The sequence below is a fragment of the Siphateles boraxobius genome, unplaced genomic scaffold (assembly GCF_051911475.1).
Source record: "Siphateles boraxobius isolate OS27281-9 unplaced genomic scaffold, OSU_SipBor_1 93, whole genome shotgun sequence".
Classification (NCBI taxonomy): domain Eukaryota; kingdom Metazoa; phylum Chordata; class Actinopteri; order Cypriniformes; family Leuciscidae; genus Siphateles; species Siphateles boraxobius.
In genome coordinates, this window is record NW_027509223.1 from 127,501 (window position 1) to 151,019 (window position 23,519).

A 23,519-nucleotide genomic window follows, 5' to 3' on the forward strand; every position below is an offset into this window, starting at 1 on the left:
AGCGCTCACTGAGCCCTGTTGTTGATCACGTGCAACTGGTGGTGTGTTGACCTCGTGCCACGGAGCATAAAAGAGCTTAAAATTGATTCACACTTAACTTATGTTGGAGTTAACGTTTCATGGGTTAATGGCACGATAAATGGACTGATATGTGAAGTTCAGTGCTGGAACAGATGTGGTCTCATGACCTTTGATAATATGAGGGTTTTGTGCATCGATATGAGAAAATCTTGAATATGCAAGTTCAATAAAAATAGTTTTAGTTCTCAGTTTCACACATTCAACATGAAACGTGTTCATGGAAGATTTTTCAGTTAAGCCTAATAAATGGAGCAATTAATTACTTTTTGAGAGTTTTTATATTTAGATTTTTTATATTCTGTATTATAAAGTCCTATTGTCATTTTCATTTAAATCGGGAAATACATTTTTAGAATTTCAAACAATTTTATTGTATTTCATATTTTGTCTCAAGAATTTTGGACCTTACTCTGTATAATATTAATATTAGTTAATTAGTTAAAAAATATAGATTTATTATTTTATTGAAATTATAACAAAACAAAAACCCTGAATAAATAAATGATATATAGCCTATATATATATATATATATATATATATATATATATATATATATATATATATATATATATATTACATTTTCATCTTTTTGTGCTTGCATATGTTCGAGAAAACTTTTTTTCTTCATTTAAATCTGGAAATAAAATGTTAGGATTTTGAAAAATATTATTTGTATTGTTTGTTTTTATATAGTGATCTCATGATTTTGGACCGCACTATATCTATATATAATTTTTTTCTCTTTTTGCAGATATTTGCAGATGTTTTATTTTATTTTATTTTTCATTTAAATCTGGATATAATATACTATATAACAATATATATTATATAATATACTATATATTAATATATAATAAAAATAATATATTTCAAAATTCAGAAAAAAAAAAGTGGGGTCCAAAATCCAGAGCTAATACTTAGTGATAAATTATATAGGCCTACATATACACATACATACATACATTTTATATAGGCTACTATATATTACATTTTTCTCTTTTTGTAATTGCAGATTTTTAAGAAAACTTTTGTTTTTCCATAAATATGTTCTACGCATGACCAGCTCAAATCCTCATGGTCATGGATTTCGGCGCAAACATTTCCACAAATCACTTTTAAATGTGAAAGGGCATTTTTAATGTCAAGCAATCTCACAGAGGTCAGATTGAGATTAGAACTATGGGTTCTGAGGGCAAAGGTCAAAGAGTGACCGCCGCAACTTACTCATTTGTACAGAATATTTGCAGAGCTTCATTACCACTCCCAAGGTTGAGGAAATTCCCCAGATTGACCCATGAAACCTTTGAATTATGCCTCATATAAATATTAAGAGAGCTGGGTGGGGATAGAGGTCAGATTTATTTAGTTTGATTAAAATTAATTCTTTACTGTGGATTCTTTGCGACTCTGAGTAACATGCTAGGTGTACTATGAGTGTTATTTTTAATTTACCTTACAGAATACAGCTGTAACTTGAACTCATGTGGTTGCCATGGTGGAGCCAATTGCATTATGATCACATCACATTTAGTGACCTCTGACCTTTAGCCTAAATGTAAAGTAGAGCTACCTTGTGTAATCAGAGAGAGTGCTGCTTAGTTACAGTACAGGAAACGGGTTTGGGTTTGATACAGACATGCAGTGAAACATATAGGGTGGACTGAGTACAGTTGAGACACTTTTTGCGTTTTGATTTTTCACACGAAAAGAAGTGAATTTCCACATGTCATTTCATTAGCTTGTAGACTAAGATATCATCAATCAATAATACCCATAAGTAGTTTATATTTCCACAATTAGCTCATAAAAAGGTGCTTTTTGTCTCAACCTTTTCTCAACTAGCTACTCATATGTGGTCCAGGTGAGACAGTACCATGGTACAGTCGAGACACCCATTTTTAATGATGTAAAGGTACTAAACGTTCATTGCAAATATAATAAATAAAGACAAATAAAGAAAATAACAATTGGGAAACATGTTTGTTTATTCATCCATTTAAATTCATTCATTGCATTAAAATTAGCACTGGTTTAAATGTATAAAACAGGAACAATATTAATATATTAATTAATAATGCACAGTTTAAATATCACAAATAATATATTTTATTTTCATTTGCGTCCTATGCTGGCTAATTACGACGTTAAACCTGTTATCATAACACTGAACAACCAAACAGTGTGTTTCTTAATAGAACTCTATCTCGGGTACAGATACACGTGTGTCTCAACTTACCCCGCTGGCCACCTCGCACATTTCTCTAGATTTTGCAATGATCTTGCATGACACAATATCATGAAATATGTCTGTTTTGAGGACACAGAATAAAGTTTGTGATTATACCAGTCACGTTTAACAGTCACATAAGCTCTTCATTGTGGAGTGTGCATGGTGAAGTGAAAGTCTTATCTTAGAAAAAACACTTTTGCTGATATCTTCGGATCGGAGATGCGTCCATTGTTCAAATTTCCCATGATCAAACTAATACACATGTGCACAGCAAAATTCACAACTTCTGCTTGCTGCACACGCAAGTTATTTAAGGTGTCTCAACTACACAATCATACACTATTAAGGAACATGAGAGACCAAACTCCATATTTACAAAGAGTTCCAGGAAAAAATCTACAAAACAACACATTCAGTGTTAGTAAAATGACACAGAACAGTAGTGACAGACATTGCTGTTTAGGTCGTGCTCACATTTCGGAGAATTTTTCAGTGATTTGAAAGGTGAAAAAGGAAAGTTCACAGCAAAAATGCACTAAAATGAGTAGAATAGAAACACCCCAACCTCTGATCGGTGACTTTTTGTGTGCTTCACTCTTCTGCCTGGGTCAGAGTTTAACTTTTAATGGATTGAAAGCATGTACAATAACGCCACCTGCTGGCAGGATACATATCTATCTATCTATCTATCTATCTATCTATCTATCTATCTATCTATCTATCTATCTATCTATCTATCTATCTATCTATCTATCTATCTATCTATCTCAACATGAGGATTTAATATTCATAAAAAGGACCAATAACGATCAATCCTAAGATGCAAAAGCCAGAGTGAACACCATATTTCATTCATTTATTTTACACGCAGTATGTGCAGGGTCATTCTTACACTTTCACTGAATAGAAACAGCAGTTTCTTCTGTGAGAGAACTTTTACTTTCGTTTCATGGATGTTACAGAACTCATAGTCAGCTGACTTTGGCCTGTTATGTAGCAGGGAGTGATTAACAAGTTATCGCGTTAAAAAGCAACACAATTAGTGTGTGTGTGTGTGTGTGTGTGTGTGTTTTATCCTTAGGAAATAACAGTGTATTTTTTGTCACATCTTTATTAACTATTTATTTTTATTGTGTTGTTTATGTGTACTGTTTTACATGTTTCAATGTGTGCGTGTTTACTCAGTCACTATGCCGTATGGGCGGGCACGCGTGTGATCGAGAGATTCCAGACCCAGCTAATGGATTTCAGAGATGTCAGATGTGTCTGTTCTTGTTCGTCATGGTGCCTTTGCAGCGAGGATGAGTAACGTTACGGGGTTTTTCTTTTTTAAACTCTCCCATATTCTACTACTCTAACTCCTGTATGCTGCGTTTTTACTCTCGAATCTGAGTCCATTTCGTCTGGATCGGAACCGGCCATGACCGTGGAGCAGAATGTCCTTCAGCAGCACTCTCAGAAGGTAACCCGCGCGCACCGCCCGAACACACAGACCCGGTTCGGCTCGGCTCAGTTCGGTCGGTGTCATAAGGAGGTTTATGGTGGCGTTGAAAGTGCCAGTGTTTCAGTTTGATTGCTGCGGCCTAACGTTACGTTAACGTAACGTTATAGCATCACATAACTTAAGGCGCGCCTCACGTTTTTGTGTTTGTTTTTATTTATTGGACCTTTTATGCTTACACACTTAAGAATTTTAAATAAATTAAACGGTTTAAAACAATACACAACTGTAAATAAAACAACACAACCCCGTATAGCTAACAAAAGCTGCGAAATATTCGCGTTTGTGCTAACAGCTAAACCTGCTAACGTTAACTTAAACTTACCCCTAAAAAAGCACTGAAATCTCAGTGAAAGTCTCTTAAATCTGATTAAATACCCCACCGAGTCTCTGTTTGAGTGTTCAGAAGGGTAATCTGACCTCTTGTTGAGTGTGTGTTTGATGTAGCTCGTGTGTTTATGTTCTGACACCCACACATCTGCTGTAAAATATGTTTGTAAACATTAGGCATTTCATGTTCAGTTGTGCCACATATTTGCGTTTTTTGTACATTTATTTAATCTTTTTTAAACACGAAAATTGTTCTTGTTGGTTTGTGGATTTCATCTGTTTGTCAACATACTTATGTCTGTTCATAAATATAATTTGCGTGGGCTTATTGCATTTGTAAACATTCGGTCTTTCTTGTTCTTTGATTTTAATCTGGTGGATCTCTTGTTTGTTTTTAGCATTTAACTTTGTTCATTTGTTTAATCTGTCAAGTTTGCACATTTAAATAACGAATTTTGTCCGTTTTTTGTCATTTTTTTATCTTTTTGTAAATATGAGGCTTTTCTTGTTTGTTTGTGTTGTGTAATAGTGTTTTTGTAGGTTAAGTTCAAACAAATGTCTTTCTACTGGTTGTTTAATATTATAGCTTTAATCTCAGATGTACGTTGATGTGTTGTTTTGGCTTTTAATAGTAGTGTAATAATCTATTTAGTTTAAAAATAGGTTGATTATTCATCAGATTGTTATGTAGTAACTAAAGAAGCGATTTTGTGGTCTTAATTACACAAGATGAGTTTTCAAAGCTGAGTTGCAGCAGGTGGTGGGGAATATAAAACTGTGTATTTCGCATAAACTGAAAGTGAACGGGTTGTAAGGTTCAGCAGTCCGTATTTGGCACAGAGCGTGTGTTTCGTTATCATGTTACTGTTGAGAAATGTGTGTTACTTAGCCCAGTGCATCCATACCACTATCAGGGAGGGGTGTGCCACCTTGAGTGTCGAGACGTGCACATACTGTGTTTCATGTCATATCTTGAATGGAAAGGCATGCAATGCATTAGACGGTCAGTGAAGCATCCCGTATCCGCTTATGTAATGATGTCAGTAACTCAAGACTTATTATGAGGCAAGCAGAAGAACACTTCTATATGATTCGATAGAGCCCAAACTAAAATGATCAGATGAGTAGAAACCGATCAGTCATACTGCGCTTCGCTCTTGGGAGGAGCGTTACTGTTCCTCCTCTTCGGCTTGGCACAGTCTGTGTTTGACTCATGCTGTTCCTGATCATAGCCAGGACTGAGATACTGAGATAGGGCCAGTACTCTGTTTCCCATCCAGAAATGTGAGATGTTGTTCTGTTTGCAGTGTGTCACAGTGATGCTGGTGACAGCAACCCGTTTGATCCTGGTCTTGCAGAGCAATATTTGAACGTTTGATCCATTTGCCAACTTATACTGCCAAAACCCGCCCACTTAGACAGAAAGAGAAAAAAATGACCATCCGCAGTTAGCTTTTTTTAATATGACATTTAGTGTTGGGTGAATGAATATCATATTCACTTTATAAGTCTCAAGCGCATCTGTTGGGTTGTGATAACATAAACATCATACACTTTAATATTTTCATGTTATGCCTGCAAAGCCAATCTCAGTGTAAAAACAAGGGAAATAAGCACACACAAATGTAATGCACAATATCGGTCGATATGAAGCTGTATATAGGGGATGTATAGTCACAAGCACAGGAAAGATTCATTTTGATTTACTTAACAAACTGTTTTCTCTTGCGTTTTCCTCACAGCACCAGCAGACGTTACTGAACCAGCTGAGGGAAGTTACTGGAACTACAGATGTTCAGCTGTTACAGGAAGCCCTGCAGGTGAGCTCTCCGTTTTTATAACTCCATATATATGATATATTTGCAGCTGATTTGATCGATGGACTTTTAATATTGTTTTCTCAAAGGCAAGTTATTTTCTTAGAGCATGTAATGAAAGGTGTTTGTGCCCAGGCCAGTAACGGAGACCTAGCCGAGGCGGTTGCCTTTCTCACCGAAAAGAATGCCAAGGTCCCTCAGCAAGATGAAGCCGACTATTACCAGACGGCCCAAATCACCAATGATAGATACATCAGTGTGGGCAGCCAGGCTGATACAAGTACGTATTTAAATCTAAGAACAATGATTGGCCGGAATCCAGGATAAGATTATGCTGCTCTGTGATGAAGTACAACGAAATGCCATGACGCAAAGGTTTCCGACAGCTCGCAAAACTGATTTATAAGCACTTCTAAAATATATAGATGTAAAGATTTCGATTTCAATCTGTATTTTGGTACCTGACCTTGAAAAGTGAGACTTTCGGATTGATTCATTAACTTCTAAACTGCAGGAGTGAATTTGCTCTGCTGTGTCAAACCAGAGAATTCATATTTTTGCGACACGTCTTGCTGAAATTCGTCTTTAGACAGAGAGACTGAAACAGTGGGAGCTCTCTTATAAGTGCATGCACATCATCTCAGAGAGATCCAGCCTCTGCTCCCCACAGCTTGTTTAAATGATTACGACACAAACCCCAGTCCTACTACTGAGAAAATGCTGACAGGTAGTTCGGCATGCTTCCTCATGTTTTTATTTGAGCTCTCAACATGCTTTTTTCCTATCACTGTGACAGTGTGTTATAACCTTGTGTGCTGTCTAACTAATGAAATATCAAACAGGCTGATTAATCTGCCAATATTTGAGCATTTTGATATTCTTGGCATTGGCTCATAGGCGTAATTTGCGGATGGGACGGCTGGGACATGTCCCCACCACTTTTTGCCTGGGTCGATTGTGTCCCCACCACTTTTGAAACATCTCGCGGCACGGATGTACCAATACAAATAAATAAAAAATCTCCAGTTAACTCTAGTAGAGCATTCATTTCGTTCGTTTGTTAAATAAGAGGCGATCTGAAATGTTGTTTTTTAAATCAAGTGACCGAAGTGCTCGTTGCCGCTGCTATCATTGGCGCGGATACAGTTTTCTGTTGTGACTCGCGTAAGTTAGTCTTCACACGGACGCGCGCTTCAATCCGTTGCGGAGAGACTCTCTATTCGTTACGGTGAAATCACAGAACATAATGCACAAAAAAAAAACGTGTCCTTGCTTGATATACAACCCTTAATAAACAATCGGTTTTAATGAGGGGAAAAAAACTATAGTACTTAATGCGGATTAGAATCCAGAAACTCTGACACGCTTGGCAAAGGTTCTGCCACTGGACCATTAAAGTACATGTGGATAACAGTCCGATCTATGTATTTATTCACGTGAAAATTCTCGCCACTAACACAATTTATTAGATCTCATTAAACGACAAATTAAACACAATGTACTATTGTATACTATGTACCACACACACACACACACACCTGTCCCACCTTTTTAAAACAAAATTACGCCACTGCATTGGCTGATTAACAAAAGTGTTCAATGTTACACAAGACAACTGTTAAACAAGATGTCTGTGCATGATCACAAATAAAACCATTGACTCCAAGCACAATGCGACACCCATGGTTTGCTAGTAACCCAGTTTGGGATGTTCCTGTGATTGTTTCAGATGTAATTGATCTCACTGGAGAAGATAAAGATGACCTGCAGCGGGCTATCGCTCTCAGTCTGGAGGAGTCGAACAGGACCTTCAGAGAGACGGGCATCACCGATGAAGAGCAGGCTATCAGCAGGTGGAGTTTGAACTCTAGACTGCAGTATAAAATCAATCACATAGCAAGTAGAGTTGTATCAGAACTCTTTTATACCGTGTGCAACCAGACAGAAGTGATGTTGGGTATCTTTGTGCTTCAGAGTCCTGGAGGCCAGCATCGCTGAGAACAAGGCCAGCCTGAAGCGCGCACACACTGAAGTATGGAGCGATTCACCCAACCCGTACGACAGGAAGAGGCAGGATAACTGTCCCGTAGGGCTGAAGAACGTGGGCAACACGTGCTGGTTCAGTGCAGTCATACAGGTCAGTGTTTGATTGCTTTACAGTTAGAAACACATTTGAGTATTTAATGAACTGAACAAATGAACAAATCACAGTTTAAAACAGCTTATTTGATTTTTTAATTCCCCAGACAGTTTGATTGTTAGTCTCACATGTTGCAGATCTCATGTGAACGAAGCCGAGTTGGCTTTGCATTGCAGTTATTAAAAACAAAGAGATATTGCTGTATCAATGCATCAGTATGTTCATTATTATTGAAGATGACAAAATTCAATATGTGCATCTAGACAGTGCTGGATCATGTTTTAGAGAACTAGAGTAGATGAAAAATGGCAAGAAAATGTATAATAAATAAACATACACTAGTTTGGGCTCATTAAGATTTTAAAAAAAAGAGAAAAATTATACTTTTTTCAGCAAGGACGCATTAAATTGATCAAACATAACAGTAAAGACATTCATAGTGTTATACAATTATATTTCAAATAAAAGCTGTTCTTTTAAACTTTCTATTAATCAAAGAATCCTGAAAAGAATGCATTATGGTTTTATGCAATTTAATTTAAGCAGCGCAACTGTTTTCAACATTGATAATAATAAATGATCCTTGAGCAGCAAATCATCATATTATTATGATTTCCGAAGGATCATGTGACACTGGAGTAATGATACTAAACATTCAGCTTTGCAATCACAGGAATAAATTACAATTTAAAATATATTAAAATAGAAAACTGTAATAATATTTTGCAGTATTACTGTGTTTTTTTTACTCTATTTTTCATAAAATAAATGCAGCCTTAGTGAGCACAAGAGACATAAAAAAAATCGTACCAACCTCAAACGTTTGAATGTGTGATTACATTGTTCACAGTAATGTCCAAGACTTGCACATCTGTTACCATCTCAAAAACGACAATTGTAACTTCTGGCTTTTTGCATGTTGTTGCTTTTACAAACTGGTGAGAACTGCAATATTATAAAATATACCTGGTTTTACATTTTCTTATTTTTTATTTGTTATATAGAATTTATTTACTACATTTAATATCGTTTATTAGCCTAACTTTAGGCTATTTATATCATCATTCAACTTAGCATATTAATATAGCACTCATTTATGTGTGTATATCGGCTTTTTTACAATAACTCTGAATGACTTCGGGTCCTACTGAGGCCTGATTGTTTGTGTCTGTTGGCGATGTCAGAACATGAACCGTGTAGAGAGCTGAGTACTGTCACATGTTGTTTACCTCCTGTGTGTAACCTGACGCCTGAAGAAGCCCCTGCTCACGGAAGAACTGCAGCCGCTCTGGCGCTCAGAGCTCTGCGTGTTTATAGATGTGGACGAGGAGACTCTAAATGTGTGAATCCGTCACCAAAAACAAGACATCAGTCATTCACACTATGATGCGACTGTTGCGACACTTCAACTAAGCGCGAGAAACATGCCAAATGCTTTTGCGTTTTGTCTAAAGTATCATCACAAGGTTGTGTTGACATTCAGAGCTGGTACACACTGTTTTCAAACACTGATATTTATCTTTTTTATCTGTCTATATTTTCCAGTCTCTTTTTAACCTGCTGGAGTTCCAGAGGCTGGTGTTGCATTATTCGCCCCCTGCACGGATGCAGGACTTGCCCCGCAATCAGAAGGTGAGATTGCCGCCCGATACCCATGTCCACCGTGAGTTAACAACAACTCGCATGCCATAAGAGCTTCCATTTCTCACCGAGACACACTTCCAGGAACTGTGACCTTGCTTGACCTGGTTTGAAAGCACAGTTGCATGCTGTGACATTATCGTGCTGTTACGAGCAGTGATTTTCACCCATCCGACTGGCCTGTGACCAGAGGAGGTGAAGCAGAGGAAGTGCTTTATCAAGGTCTCTGTGTTCTAGCTGTTAAACTGTCACATCAGCTCCTCCAGACTGTGTTTTTAAGTGGAAGAAGTAGTGGACAGTGTCCGGCTCAGCGGGACAAACTGCTGTCTTTAGGATTTCTGTCTTCGTGTCTCTCTCTGGGGACCCTGAGCCTGCGAACGGGGTCAGCAAACATGGCCGCTAATCTGAGCTTAACCTCATCCACTGATAGAAGACCACAGAGCCCTGGATTCGTTCTTTTCTCTCTCCTTATTGCTCATACTTTTCGTCTGCTGGGTCAGTGGAGAAGCTCTTTCTAGACTTTAATCTATTCTCATTTAATACTGAAGAAAGAAAATCCAGATGATATGATCTGGTGAAGGTTTCTGAGCCCTGTGTGGCATTGAGATGTTTGTAACGCAAAGATCTCCTTAACTGATTGCAGACAGACCTAACTAATCAACTCATCATTCAAATTCACTCAACAATTAGCCATCATACCTTATATCCGGGGCTTAAAACGAACTTTTTGCCTCACCTGCCAATGAAATGTACCGGCCATAAATATTTTTTACCGGCAACAAAACCAATTTCAGATACCAGTGAAAATTCACAATCCTCTATTCCAATTTCATTATCATAGCTAAAAATACTAGCATAACTAATATCAAATAAAAAGATTATTAATGACAAGTAAACAGTTTTACAAACAGTGATACAATAACAAATAATCAAATTACAAGCAAAAGCACTAATGAATACAATATAACAAAGATACAAATGTAATAAACAGTGTTTTTCAGGTAGGACTAACAGTCGGTTTCAGGTACAAAAATATAATGCATTAAGCAAATGTATAACACTGCATAGTCTTCACTGTATAAATTAAACACGCTTATTAATGAATCCTTATTAAAGTTATAAAGGTTATTCAGTCAAGAGCAGTGATTAATTTCTAGTAAAAAAAGAGTAAAAACAAACCGGACAGCAGCTGTGATATTAGGCTGCTGTCACTTTAAGAGTGAATGCACTGATCTAATGTACTGATACACATGCATTTACTTTCTCAACTGTTTACGGTCAGTTAAGACATAATCGACTCTGTTTACTGGAATTCCCTTTTTTGTTATAATTATGTGTGAATTTGTTCGCTGAAGCGCAGCAAGATGTGAAAGAGTTCTATTCAGTATTTACGCGACTTTCTGGGCACGCGCAAAACTTTCCACACAGCACGCAAGTAACGAACTGAGCTCCCTTTCCTGACTTGCACTTGAATATTTAAATTTACAAGGCTTAAACTTTTGTGACGGTGCAGAACTGGCCCAACAACTGTCCCGAGTGTCGTTCATGTTTGTTCACATTCATGCATTGTTAGAATTCATAAAAATGTTACTGGCCAACTGGCGTGTGACACCATTTTATATACTCACCAATGCGTGTTAATTTTAGGCCCTGCTTAAAGTTAATATTTTACATTTTTATGCGTTTGGCAGACGTTTATCAGTAAAACCCATGACCTTGGCATTGCTAGTGGCGTGCTCTGCTGTTTGAGCTGCGGGAACACTTTTGTGTTTTTTCTCTGTGGCATTTAAGAATTTGGTCTCCATTTGTATTCCCACAGGAGCACCGGAACCTTCCCTTCATGCAGGAGCTGAGGCGCCTCTTCTCCTTGTTAGTGGGCTCCAAGCGGAAGTATGTGGACCCGTCCCGAGCCGTAGAGATCCTCAAGGACGCCTTCAAGTCCAGCGAGTCTCAGCAGGTAAGGCACTGAGAGACATGTCACAAAAAAACTGCATTTCCCTTACTCTTTTAAAATAAACAAGAGTGCTTCTGTGTAGACATACTCTAACTTACACAACGTGAAGATTTTGTAATGCTTTTAAGAAGACTCTAATACCCACCAAAATTTATTTGATCAAAAGTTCAGAAACAGTAAAACTGTGAAATGTTATTACAATTTAAAGTAGCTGTATTCTACTGGGTTAACATCACGAAAACTAGATTAACATATCATGAGTGGGCTTCAGGGAAAAAACAAAATGCTACAAAAATAGGGACCTATTTATAGAGCTCTCAATATCTGTGCCATGGGTCAATCTGTTTTATTCCCTCTCAGCATCATAGATAAGCCTGACCTTTTGATTAATATGGTGCATTTTTGGCACATGTGCACTTAGTAAGAGAACAGACAAGTACAAAATTGTTGTTCTAGGACCAATTGAGACCACCAGTTAAAACAAGAATACATTTGTTCAGGATTTGAATTGGTTTGTTTGTTTGTACAGCAGGATGTGAGCGAGTTCACCCATAAACTCTTGGACTGGCTGGAGGACGCGTTTCAGATAAAGGCAGAGGAGGACAGGTAAGATTCTGTACAGAAGATCTGATGACCACAAGCTGTGTTTCTCTCTCATATCATTCAGAATGATGTATGACCACATGACAAATTCAGCGGGAACAGGCATTAATGATGATTAATGTGGTACATTAACCTGTATGACTTCAATTAGCACTGTTAAATACCTGCTGAATGCAGTCCTCGTGTGACTCCTACAGCCAAAGGACACTGACTCCTCTAGTCCCGAACATTTCCAGCCCCGTGCGACTCTGTTTGCTCTTGTTCTACACAGGGAGGGAGAGAAGCCGAAGAACCCGATGGTTGAGCTTTTTTACGGACGTTTCCTGGCTGTAGGCGTCCTGGAGGGTGAGTATCCATCGGCTGTATGAGTCCTCTCCCCTAGTTAATAAAAGTGACCTTGTGTTGTTAATGTGCTGTGGAGAACCCAAGATGTAACGGTGCTGGGCTTATTAAACATGACAGCACTGATCATAACTGGTTACATGCAGACTGCTTATTAGGTGATCATTTTATCTTCTTAAATTTTTTAGCACATTTGAGTACCAAATTAATCAAAATATCATTGTAAATCTAGTGGATCCTCACAAAAATATCTGGTTTCTTATTTAAAAATGTTTAGTTTTAGGATGAGTGTTTAGTATTTCCAATTAGATTAAGTCTATTAATAAGTACACTACCATTCAAAAGTTTGGGGTCAGTAAGATTTCTTTTTTTTAGATTTTTTTTAAAGAAATGAATACTTGAAGTTTGCACGGATGTGTTAAATTGATCAAAATTGACAGTAAAGACATTTATAATATTACAAAAGATTTTTATTTCAAATAAATGCTGTTCATTTGAGCTTTCTATTCATCAAAGAGTTAAAAAAAAAAAGTATCACAATTTTCACTAAAAGATTTAGTGTTGAACTGAACCAGTAAGATTGAACTGTTTTCAACATTGATAATAATAAATGTTTCTTGTGCACCAAATCATCATATTAGAATGATTTCTGAAGGATCATGTGACACTGAAGACTGGAGTAATGATGCTGTAAATATAGAAATTAAAAACAGTTATTTTAAATTGTAATAATACTTCTAAATATTTTTTTTATCAAATAAATGCAGTCTTTGGAAGCATAAGAGTCTTTCAAAATAAATGATAAAATTTTACAGACCACAAATTGATTAGTATTTGTATGTGCGAGTGAATGTAAGGCCGTAAACATATTCTGCGCAAGTACATTAATGCAAATTATTAATGTAGCAATGCTGTCTCAATTTGTTATGCATGTTTTTCCATTACATACTTTCACTGTGATGCATCCATATGATGCCCACTAAATAAAGTGATAACATGGACAAGATAAGAGATTATCATTATACGGAACACATTAGAGAGTATATAAAGACAATGATGTGAGCATGTGTGTGTGTTCACAGGAAAGAAATTCGAGAACACTGAGATGTTTGGGCAGTACCCTCTCCAGGTGAACGGCTTCAAAGATCTCCACGAGTGTTTAGAGGCAGCCATGATTGAAGGAGAGATCGAGTCTCTGCATTCTGCTGAGAACTCCGCCAAATCAGGACAAGAGGTTTGTAGAGATGTTGTCCCAGTGCGCAACAAAACCCGTAAACACCTAAAACTGTCCTCATTTTCCTTCTATTGGCCATCCAATCACAATCTTTGAGGTGAAAGAAAAAAACGAAACATGTGACCTCTGACCGAGATGTTACATAATGGCTTTTCAGCCATCAGTGCCGCCCTGGGCAAATCCCTTTGCAGCTGCTTCCTGCTAATTACTTCAGCTGAGTGCAAATAAAGAAGGAGATTCTCTGGTGTACATTATTCTGGGCAGCAACAGGCTGGGATGTTAATGAAAGCCCAGCACACTGTGTCTCTCTCAGAATGTCATCAGGCCATCGTGCTCATTCCAGCTGTCAGCATGGGGGCGGAGCTGGGAAGGGTCACATGAATGGGCCTCTCGTGGAGCATGCTGGGGTTAAAAGACTACTACAGACAGATTTTTGAAGAAAAAAAAAACTTTGTGTAATATTTCTGAGGATCTGTTGACAGAAATGCAATATAAGATCCATAACTATGAGACCGTGCATAATGAACCGTTATGTTTTTATTAGCTTAGAATGAGACATTTATATCTCCATAACCGCGGGCGCCCCCTTCTATGGAGGTCGACATATTGTGTGGTCATGTTTCTAGCGTAGCCGACAGCGAACACACAGCGCTACAGAGCGCGTTTCCTCACTACCTTGAAAAAGAAGTTTTCAGTGGTGTATAAAGACCTTACTTAATGAACCGTTATATTTGTATTAGCTTAGAATGAGCAGTTTCTGTCTACACACACCGCGGGTTCCCGATCATTGAAATGCACCGACATGTTTCTACGGTGGCCCTAAAAGGACAAACGCGTTTCGTTACTATGTTGCTCTTCGTGCAAGGAAGCAAGCTTAGTTCAGCGAATAAAAGACTGACACATGATGAACAAGTAATAATAATATTCGCAATAACATAGTTTTACTGAATAATTAAGTAAACATAATTTCTTAATTTATCCTTGTAAAGAAACCTCATTGCTGAACTGCTACTCTCTGCTGTCTCAGACGATGACATCACTTCCGGTCGGCCACCGTAACTTCTGTTGGTTGCAATTCGTAACCTCACCACTAGATGCCACTAAAAATCACATACTGCACCTTTAATATCAAATCAATCAAAATTCATTTAAAGACTTTAAAGCCATTTTTCTCAATTTTTTTCTCACTTGACCATTATTGGCAAACGAGAAGTTTGACTTTAGTTTTTGTATATGCACATTTTTGCTGTTTTTTCTTTTTCCAGCACTGGTTCACAGAACTCCCACCAGTTTTGACCTTTGAACTGTCGAGGTTTGAGTTTAATCAAGCCTTAGGCCGACCCGAAAAGATTCACAACAAGCTGGAGTTTCCCTCCATGCTGTACATGGACAGGTTTGTGCAATTTTCTTTATTCTCTCCCCCCAAACTACAGTAGTCAACATCTGAAGTGGATCAAAACCTTTCATTAAAGTTATACATGAATTTTAAACAATACCCGATCTTGTCTTAGGAAAAATTTGATTAACTTTTTTGATCCACTTCAAATGTTGACTACTGTACTTCCAGTACAAACTTCCAGCTTTTAAAACTACTTCAAACTATCTGGTCAGGCTTTCTCAAGCAAACATCAAAGTTTGTTTTGACAAACCTTTTTAACTAGTTTCATAATAATCTTTTTAAGATCTTTTCGTTGTGTAGTAGCCAATTTTTATTTATTTTTATTTTGTAAAATGGGGAAATTTTCTCACTGACCTGCACTGTTCCCTAGTCGAAACAATATCAATGACATAATTGTAATGTTTGCCTTTTTTTATTGTTTCGATAAAGTTTTTCTTGATGCCACATCACATAAAGAAGCAATTGTAGTACTTGTATAATATAGTGTATGTATATTGAATAATACAAGCAAAAACGAAAATGACTTCCAGTTTTCAGTGAATTCAGTTATGCGATTGATTTCAGGTACATGGACAGGAACAGAGACATCACGCGGATTAAACGAGAGGAGATCAGAAGACTAAAAGAGCACCTGACCGTCCTCCAGCAGCGACTGGAGAGGTTTGTTAACTCTATTTAACCTCTGCTCAGATCTAGAGCTAACCTGCTGTTAACTTGCATAGCAGGAAAACCTCAAATTTCAACATGAAATATGCTATTAATGGAAAGATTAAAGTCACATGCTGAGGTTTGTCTGAAGAATGAGTATGAGGAGACGGACTGACTTTCTTTTTTCATATTTCTGCTGTCGGTCTATGAACAACCAGCTTTTTTTATTATTTGAGATCCGTTTTTCCCCTCAAAACTTTCTCCATGACAGGTATCTGAGCTATGGCTCAGGGCCCAAGCGGTTTCCTCTGGCCGATGTTCTCCAGTATGCCATGGAGTTTGCCTCCAGCAAGCCTGTGTGCACGTCACCTGTGGAAGACATTGATACAACAGCACCACCTGGTGGCATGACTGCACAGCTGCCACCTCCAGCAAGGCAAGTTTTCTAAAACTAAAACAAAAGGAAATATTATTTAGTATAGTTCTGAGATATTCAAGTGTCTTCTGCTTGGACTTCAGCGCAGGGGATCAACCGGATGCCTCTGTGTCACCCGAGGGCTCCAGCTCCGGTCTGCAGGCTCAGCAGCAGCAAAGGGTTTCCATCCATAAACCATTCACTCAGTCTCGCGTGCCGCCGGATCTACCCATGCACCCTGCCCCACGAAACATCACAGATGAGGAGCTGCGGGTGCTGGAGGGCTGTCTGCACCGCTGGAGGAGCGAGGTGGAGAATGACACCAGAGGTACAAGCAAGCACGCATGCAAACATGTGCTCATACTAGGGCTGGGATAAACTATTATTTTTTAAACGATTAATCTAGTGATTCATTTTTCCAGTCCGATTCGATATCGATTATCTCCACATTGATTGACTAATAGCAATTTATACGTGTTGATTTACATATCTGAATGAAAAAAAAAACATGAATTCCTTAACATTGCAATATATGTTTATCGCTCTTAAAATTCCAAAATAAAAGACTAGTATACAAGTGCAAAGTAATGCATTCTTAGTCAGAGGTAGCATTCAATAAAACCTTGAAGCCTTGAAAACAAAGTGAAAAAAAAGTGCAATCTGTCACGACGCATTAAAGAGCCACAAAATAGTAGGCCTATTTACGGTTTAATTTTCTTTGACTGACCAAATTTGAAAGTTGAGACTTTATTAAAAGTTACCTTCTTGGTCCTGTTTGTCAGCGCGTTGTCAGTGTCCTCTATGTATTTTACACGACATTAATAGCTATAAGCGCATACTTGCAGCAGTCTCGCACGCGCTTAGAGCTCGTGTGAATTGCAAGTATAAAATGAAGTTAAGGAACAACCTCGATCCATCAGGAAACGCCACAGGTCGCTGCATTTCACTGCGCTTCGTAACATTTTTTTCCTTTTGCGCGAAGAAGCCGTTCGCCGGAGATGTGTTAAAAGATAGAGGAGTTCATTCATGATTATTGCTGCCGGTATAATAATCATCCTGGCTCCGGGTCTGAGTGAGTCATTTACTCTTTAAAATAAAATACTTTATTTCACTCATTTAAGACTGCTCTTATGAGGACACTCGACAAAACGGACAGTTTGGCATAATTTGTGTGTGTTATGGTTTGTTCAAGCCCGAAAGAGAACTCGATACCGACGCATATTTTTCTGTGGGTTGTGTGTGTGTGTGTGTGTACTGTAGAGGAACGAGTGCGTGCCGTCTTGCACTTCTGATAGTCCGAGGAGCCACTCGTGTTGCTACTACTCTCCGGCGCCGACATCTTTGTTTTGGGTCTGACGAATCGACGCGCATATTTTGCGTCGACGTATTTTTTGTAGTAACGTTAGTGGGAAGTTCGGATCATTTTACTGACCTTACGGATCTTTGAGTCTCGTTCAGCAAAATGAACGAATCTTTTTTCGAGTCATTTCGTTCATTTCAGCATAATATATTTAAATTTGCATGTTAAATATCCCAAAACATCTAGTATTTACGAAAATGTTGATTACATTTGTAAAAATAATAAAAATAAACTATAGGGTAATGCAGCCAAAGACAAATTATAAGAAACCGAAATGTTTTATTTTGATTAGTTGTTGGGTCTTAAGTTCAGACTATTGCAGTCTGATTCTGTTAGTTCAACTCCTGATCCGAGACGTTCTTTCCTTTGCAACTTCATATTTATCAGGTTAGTTCTTCTCCTCTCGTGTCTCGAGACGTTAGTTGTCGACTCGCCAGTGTCTGACTCGGATCTGTCTGCTGGGCCGGCACCGGAAAGAGAAATTATTATAATCTTTCGAGTCTCGAGTTCGGGTTCGGACGGGTCAGAGTCTTTCGTTCTTCCAGTCAGTCCATATAGGCTATGCTGTCAGTACCGGAAAGAGAAATGATTAGTTCATTTTCTTCGAGTCTCGAGTTCGGGTTTTAAAACCTTCGTTCTTTTGTCACGTGACCGCTTATTTCGCATCAAATACAACATTAGATTCGTATTATTGACTGCGTCTGAATGTATATTGTTTTATATTTAGGAATTAAAATACAAAATATGTGCAATAAACATTATCTGAAAAATAAAAGTTCCATCTTATTAGCCTATTGTCCCTGTCCGTCTCTTTTCTGAATGTTTCTTGTACATGCTAATACATTAATTAGCTACTATTATATTATACATTAACTACGTGCTTGTTTGTAAAAAGGTTGTGTATTAGTAGGCTATTCAATACGGTGACAAGTCACATGACAAAAGAACGAAGGACTCAAACCCGAAGACTCGAAAAAATTAACTAATAATTTCTCTTTCCGGTACTGACAGCATAGCCTCTATGGACTGACAGGAAGAAAGAAAGACTCGGACCCGTCCTGAACCCGAAGACTCGAGAGAGATGAACTAATCATTTCTGTTTCCAGTACAGATTCAGAACCCATATGTTGCGCAATGCGCATGCGCGGTCAACACAAAATGAACGAATCACTCTCTGAGACAACTCGGTAGTCCTGAGTCATACTAAAGATTCGTTCAAAATGAACGAATCGTTCATGAACGACACATCACTAATTTTTTGACTTAGACGCGTAGGCCTGTCGCGATAATCAATAAATCAATAAATCGCACGATAAAAAAAATTAGCTCGATAATTTTTCCGGCCGCGATAATTTACATTTGCATGCTTGTTTTGTTTTCCTTGTCTCTCTCTCTCTCTCTCTCTCTCTCTCTCTCTCTCTCTCTCTCTCTCTCTCTCTCTCTCTCTCTCTCTCTCTCTCTCTCTCTCTCTCTCTCTCTCTCTCTCAAAGAGACTGGATGACAATATCAACGCTGACCGCCACACATTGATTTTCGAATGTTTTTTTTAATTTTTTTTTTTTTTTACTGAGCCTATTTAGATAGCACATACTCATATGAGACGCGAGCACACACACACACAAACTGTCCGCGCACATACTCATATGAGACGCGAGCACACACACATACACAAACTAGTGCAAATACTCATATGAGACGCTTGCTCACACAGTATATGATGCATATGATTCTCAGTGTGAACGGAAGTCACACATGTGCATTTTTTGTTAACAGAGTCCATTGCTTTTATTGTTTTTAGTTTTTTTTTTTTTTCATTTAAATAGTCTTTAGAAATAAAAGTTTATTGATGTTTGAAAAGGTGTACCTGCATTATTATGCCATTATCATCATTATTTTAGATGAAAATGGTCTCAGAACGACAACATTATTGTTTATGATCAATATTATCGTTTATCGCAATAATTTCTTGGACAATTTATCGTCCAGCAAAATTTGTTATCGTGACAGGCCTATAGACGCGTTGTCCCAGCCCTAGCTCATACTGATTTCCTGTTGCTTTGGGCTTTATAAATGTACATGTTTCTCCCTGATCTCAGATCTGCAGGCCAGTATATCCAGAATCCACAGAACCATCGATCTTATGTATTCTGACAAGTCCATGATGCAGGTAAGAAGCTTTTTCAGATCTCCGATAGTTTTCTATCCATCTCAGAAATGACCCCAGATGAGTTCGTCTTGTACTTGATGCTGCGTTTTAGGTGCCGTACCGGCTGCATGCCGTTTTGGTCCACGAGGGTCAGGCAAACGCAGGTCACTACTGGGCATACATCTACGACCCACATCACCGACAGTGGATGAAATACAATGACATTTCAGTGACAAAGTCGTCCTGGGAGGAGCTGGTGCGAGACTCGTTCGGTGGATATCGCAATGCCAGCGCATACTGCCTCATGTATATCGATGATAAAAAACCCTTCCTTATTGAAGGTAACCTCATGTGCATGTGCTAATTTTAGATTATCCAATGACCCTAGTGAAAAATAAATGTACTAAAATGTATTTGGAATACATTTATTTCATGCCAAGTATACTATACATTTGCATATCTATGTACTGAATACCCTGTAATTGTACTTTTAGTATACTGAACAACTAATTTTGTACTTAATACACTTTAGTTGTGCGGAAATATGCTGAGGTCCAACTAAAGATATACTGAAGTATATTTGATTGTGCTAAAGTGGAACTATTGCAAGTATACTTTAGGTACACTTTTAATATCTTGCATTTAAAGGTTAATATTATTCAAAGTTCATACAATCCTTATCAATATTAAATTAAAACACATTTTATGCTTAAAATTAAGAAATGAGTACAAGTAGTACTCCAAATAAAGTTTAATTATAATTTTTATATCAATAAGTCTCAAGCGATATGTCAGTAAATATGTTAATATAATGGAACTGTACTTAGTATGAAATAAATGTATTTTATATATATATATATATATATATATATATATATTAGCTTTTTACTAGGGGAGTCAACACAGCTAAGGAAGCAAATAGTGAAATCTAAAAGTGTTAATATGACATTTAAATATAAAATTAAGGAACCAATTTATTAATTAAAAAATATAAAAAAAGAATACTTTTGAAAATTCCAAATAAATATGTATTTAAACAATTATTTAATTAATATTTAAATTAAAAAATAAAATAAAGGAATCAAATCTCAGCACTGATTAAAAGTGAAATATACAATAAATAAGTTTGAAACATTCATTGGTGAATGTCCAATGCCATTATTAAAAAAAACATTGACAGTTGAGTTTAGATAAGCGATTGGCTTGCATTTTGGCATACATTCACAAAATGTCTTATCAGTGTATTATTTAATTGTTACAACTTAAATTTTAAACATTAAATAGTTTTTATTTGTCAATTTGGAAAGTGTTTTTTTTTCACATTTAACTACATTGAACACCTTTAAGGTGTGTCTATTTATTTGTCAGTTTGAGGAGTATTTACATTATCGGTAAAAAAAATTACATTTTTATTTTCTATTTAATAAATGAATCCTTATTTTTAAGTGCCACTCAAAGTCCTCCATAATTTGTTTATTTAGCTGTATTTTGGGTACAAAATTGTCCCCAGAAGTTTACGAAATGTGACAAAACATCCTGTTTAGGGTGTTTTTAAAGAAAAAATTTTTTTTTTTAAATAAATGTTGTTAATGTGTAGGGATCAGTTTCAAATAGTCTGTTGTAATTGTACTTTACTTTATATTAATAAAACAGCAGGTAACGTATGTTCTCATTTAAATAGATGGATGTTGTTTGAAATGCTGACTGTCTGCTTATGTGTGTCTCAGAGGAGTTTGATAAAGAGACGGGGCAGATGCTCAGCGGCTTGGACAAGCTCCCTCCTGATCTGAAGGAGTATGTTGAGGGGGATAACAAGCTCTTTGAGAGGGAGATGGAGGAGTGGGACGCTCTACAGGCCCGCAAACTCCAGCAGGAGAAACTGGCTCTGGCCGCCGCCGCCGCCAGTGTGGCCGCCCAGCCCATGAGCACTGAACCCTGCCCTCCAGACAATACCGGTGAGCCGAGTCTGTGGACATAAGCCCTGTCCCAATATCCGCACTTCCACCCTTGTGCCCCTCTAATGTGCGTTCTCGCTAAGGGGTGCAAGACCGTAGGGTGTCCCGATCCTCTAATGGTGTTCTCCAGGGGTCATCATCAGCGATTAGTTCACCTCAAAATGAAAATTTCCTAATAATTTACTCACCCCAATGCCATCCAAGATATCCATGTCTTTCTTTCCTCAGTGGAGGAGAAAATAAGTTTTTTGAGAAAAACATTTCTGGATTTTTCTTTGAATAATGGACTTCAATGGCAACCAGCGTTTTGAAGTCCAAATCAATGCAGTTACAAAGATCTTTGAAGTGCTTCAGCACATGCTGTGCACGATCGCAGCTGAGGAGGAGAGTCTTATCTAGTGAAACGATAGGTCATTTAAAAAAAAAAACTGAAAAGTGAGCTGATCTGCAACGCACCAGGAACTACGTCATCACGTTGAAAGGTCACCGTGTGAAGGAGGATAGTTCAAATTTTCGATTGTATGTTGAATGACATATTTATGTCTTTGTGTCATATTATTGTTTAAAATGCTCCTTACATGTGCGTATCCTGTGTGTTTAAATCTTTTAAAACCTAAACTTTTATTTTTTGAGCTTGACCTTTCAACGTGATGACATAGTTCCCGGCACGTTGCAGATCAGCTCAATCCAAACCATTGTAGTTAAAAAGTATATATATATATATATATATTTTTGTTTTAAATTACATATCGTTTCACTAGATAAGCCCCTCCTCCTCCGCTGCGATCGTGCACAGCCCGTTGAAGCACTTCAAAGACCTTTGAAACTGCATTGATTTGGACTTCAAACACTGGTTGCCATTGAAGTCCATTATTCGGAGAAAAATCCAGAAATGTTTTCCTCAAAAGCTTATTTTCTCCTCCACTGAGGAAAGAAAGACATGGATATCTTGGATGGCATTGGGGTGAGTAAATTATTAGGAAATCTTCATTTTGAGGTGAGCTAATCCTTTAATGCACCCCTTTCGCAAGTGCGCATCAGACCTCACTTTGCTATGGGCTATTACCCAGAATCCTTGTAGTGTCGTGATGTTTTGAAGAGCTAAATAATTGGGGAGCAAAACGGTTGCTATGGTGCTGGTCGGCAGCGGGAAAACTCTGAAGAAAAAGGAAGCCGGTGTGGTGAAGTGAAACCACGGAAATATTGGGTCCCAGCTTAGGACCCAAGCAATCCGATTGGTTCAAAGCCGTGTTTTATGGGTAATCGCTTTAGTGCCTGGCAAACGTTGGAAGGACTAGCCGAGTTAAGGCGGGTTACATGAGCGCTGAGCGCCCGGTGATCGCCTGGATCTCACAACTCCGAAAACTTCAGATTCAATTTTTAAATAGGCGCTATCTTTATAAATAAACCACAGATTTGAGCTTTAAACAACTACATTCTTGACTGAAAAACTCTTAAAACTACATTTCGTGACACAATAAAAGTAGTATTTTAAAATTTCGTGGCCTTTCTCCTCTGCTCTTGAAGTAACCTACTATGAAAAGCGCTATACAAATAAATGTATTACTTGATGGCAACAAACTGCTTTTATCGTGAATGACAGGCTATTCACCGGGCACAGAAATGCATTTGGCCAGGGATAAGTGAACATGGCCATAACATGAGCAGACAAGTCTGTTATTTGAAAGTAAGGGCTTCATTACAAACAGAAGTGATGTAGAT

General features: G+C 37.7%; 1 protein-coding gene across 3 annotated transcripts in view; it reads left to right on the forward strand.

The window, feature by feature from the left end:
* The first annotated feature begins 3,279 nt into the window (after positions 1-3,279).
* LOC143733261 (ubiquitin carboxyl-terminal hydrolase 25-like) overlaps positions 3,280-23,519 on the forward strand; it is a 36,938-nt gene continuing 16,698 nt past the window's right edge. For 2 of the 3 annotated variants that reach the window (XM_077224888.1, XM_077224889.1), the window contains exons 1-17: positions 3,333-3,774; positions 5,886-5,963; positions 6,096-6,240; positions 7,690-7,813; positions 7,935-8,097; positions 9,646-9,732; positions 11,561-11,698; positions 12,225-12,301; positions 12,570-12,643; positions 13,723-13,874; positions 15,140-15,267; positions 15,838-15,933; positions 16,193-16,357; positions 16,441-16,664; positions 19,793-19,863; positions 19,955-20,183; positions 21,570-21,797. In XM_077224888.1, the coding sequence (XP_077081003.1) occupies positions 3,733-3,774; positions 5,886-5,963; positions 6,096-6,240; positions 7,690-7,813; positions 7,935-8,097; positions 9,646-9,732; positions 11,561-11,698; positions 12,225-12,301; positions 12,570-12,643; positions 13,723-13,874; positions 15,140-15,267; positions 15,838-15,933; positions 16,193-16,357; positions 16,441-16,664; positions 19,793-19,863; positions 19,955-20,183; positions 21,570-21,797 (2,221 nt within the window). In that variant the 5' untranslated portion in view covers positions 3,333-3,732. Of the gene's footprint in view, positions 3,775-5,885; positions 5,964-6,095; positions 6,241-7,689; positions 7,814-7,934; positions 8,098-9,645; positions 9,733-11,560; positions 11,699-12,224; positions 12,302-12,569; positions 12,644-13,722; positions 13,875-15,139; positions 15,268-15,837; positions 15,934-16,192; positions 16,358-16,440; positions 16,665-19,792; positions 19,864-19,954; positions 20,184-21,569; positions 21,798-23,519 lie in introns of all 3 variants that reach the window. The other variant, XM_077224890.1, reaches the window with a different exon arrangement.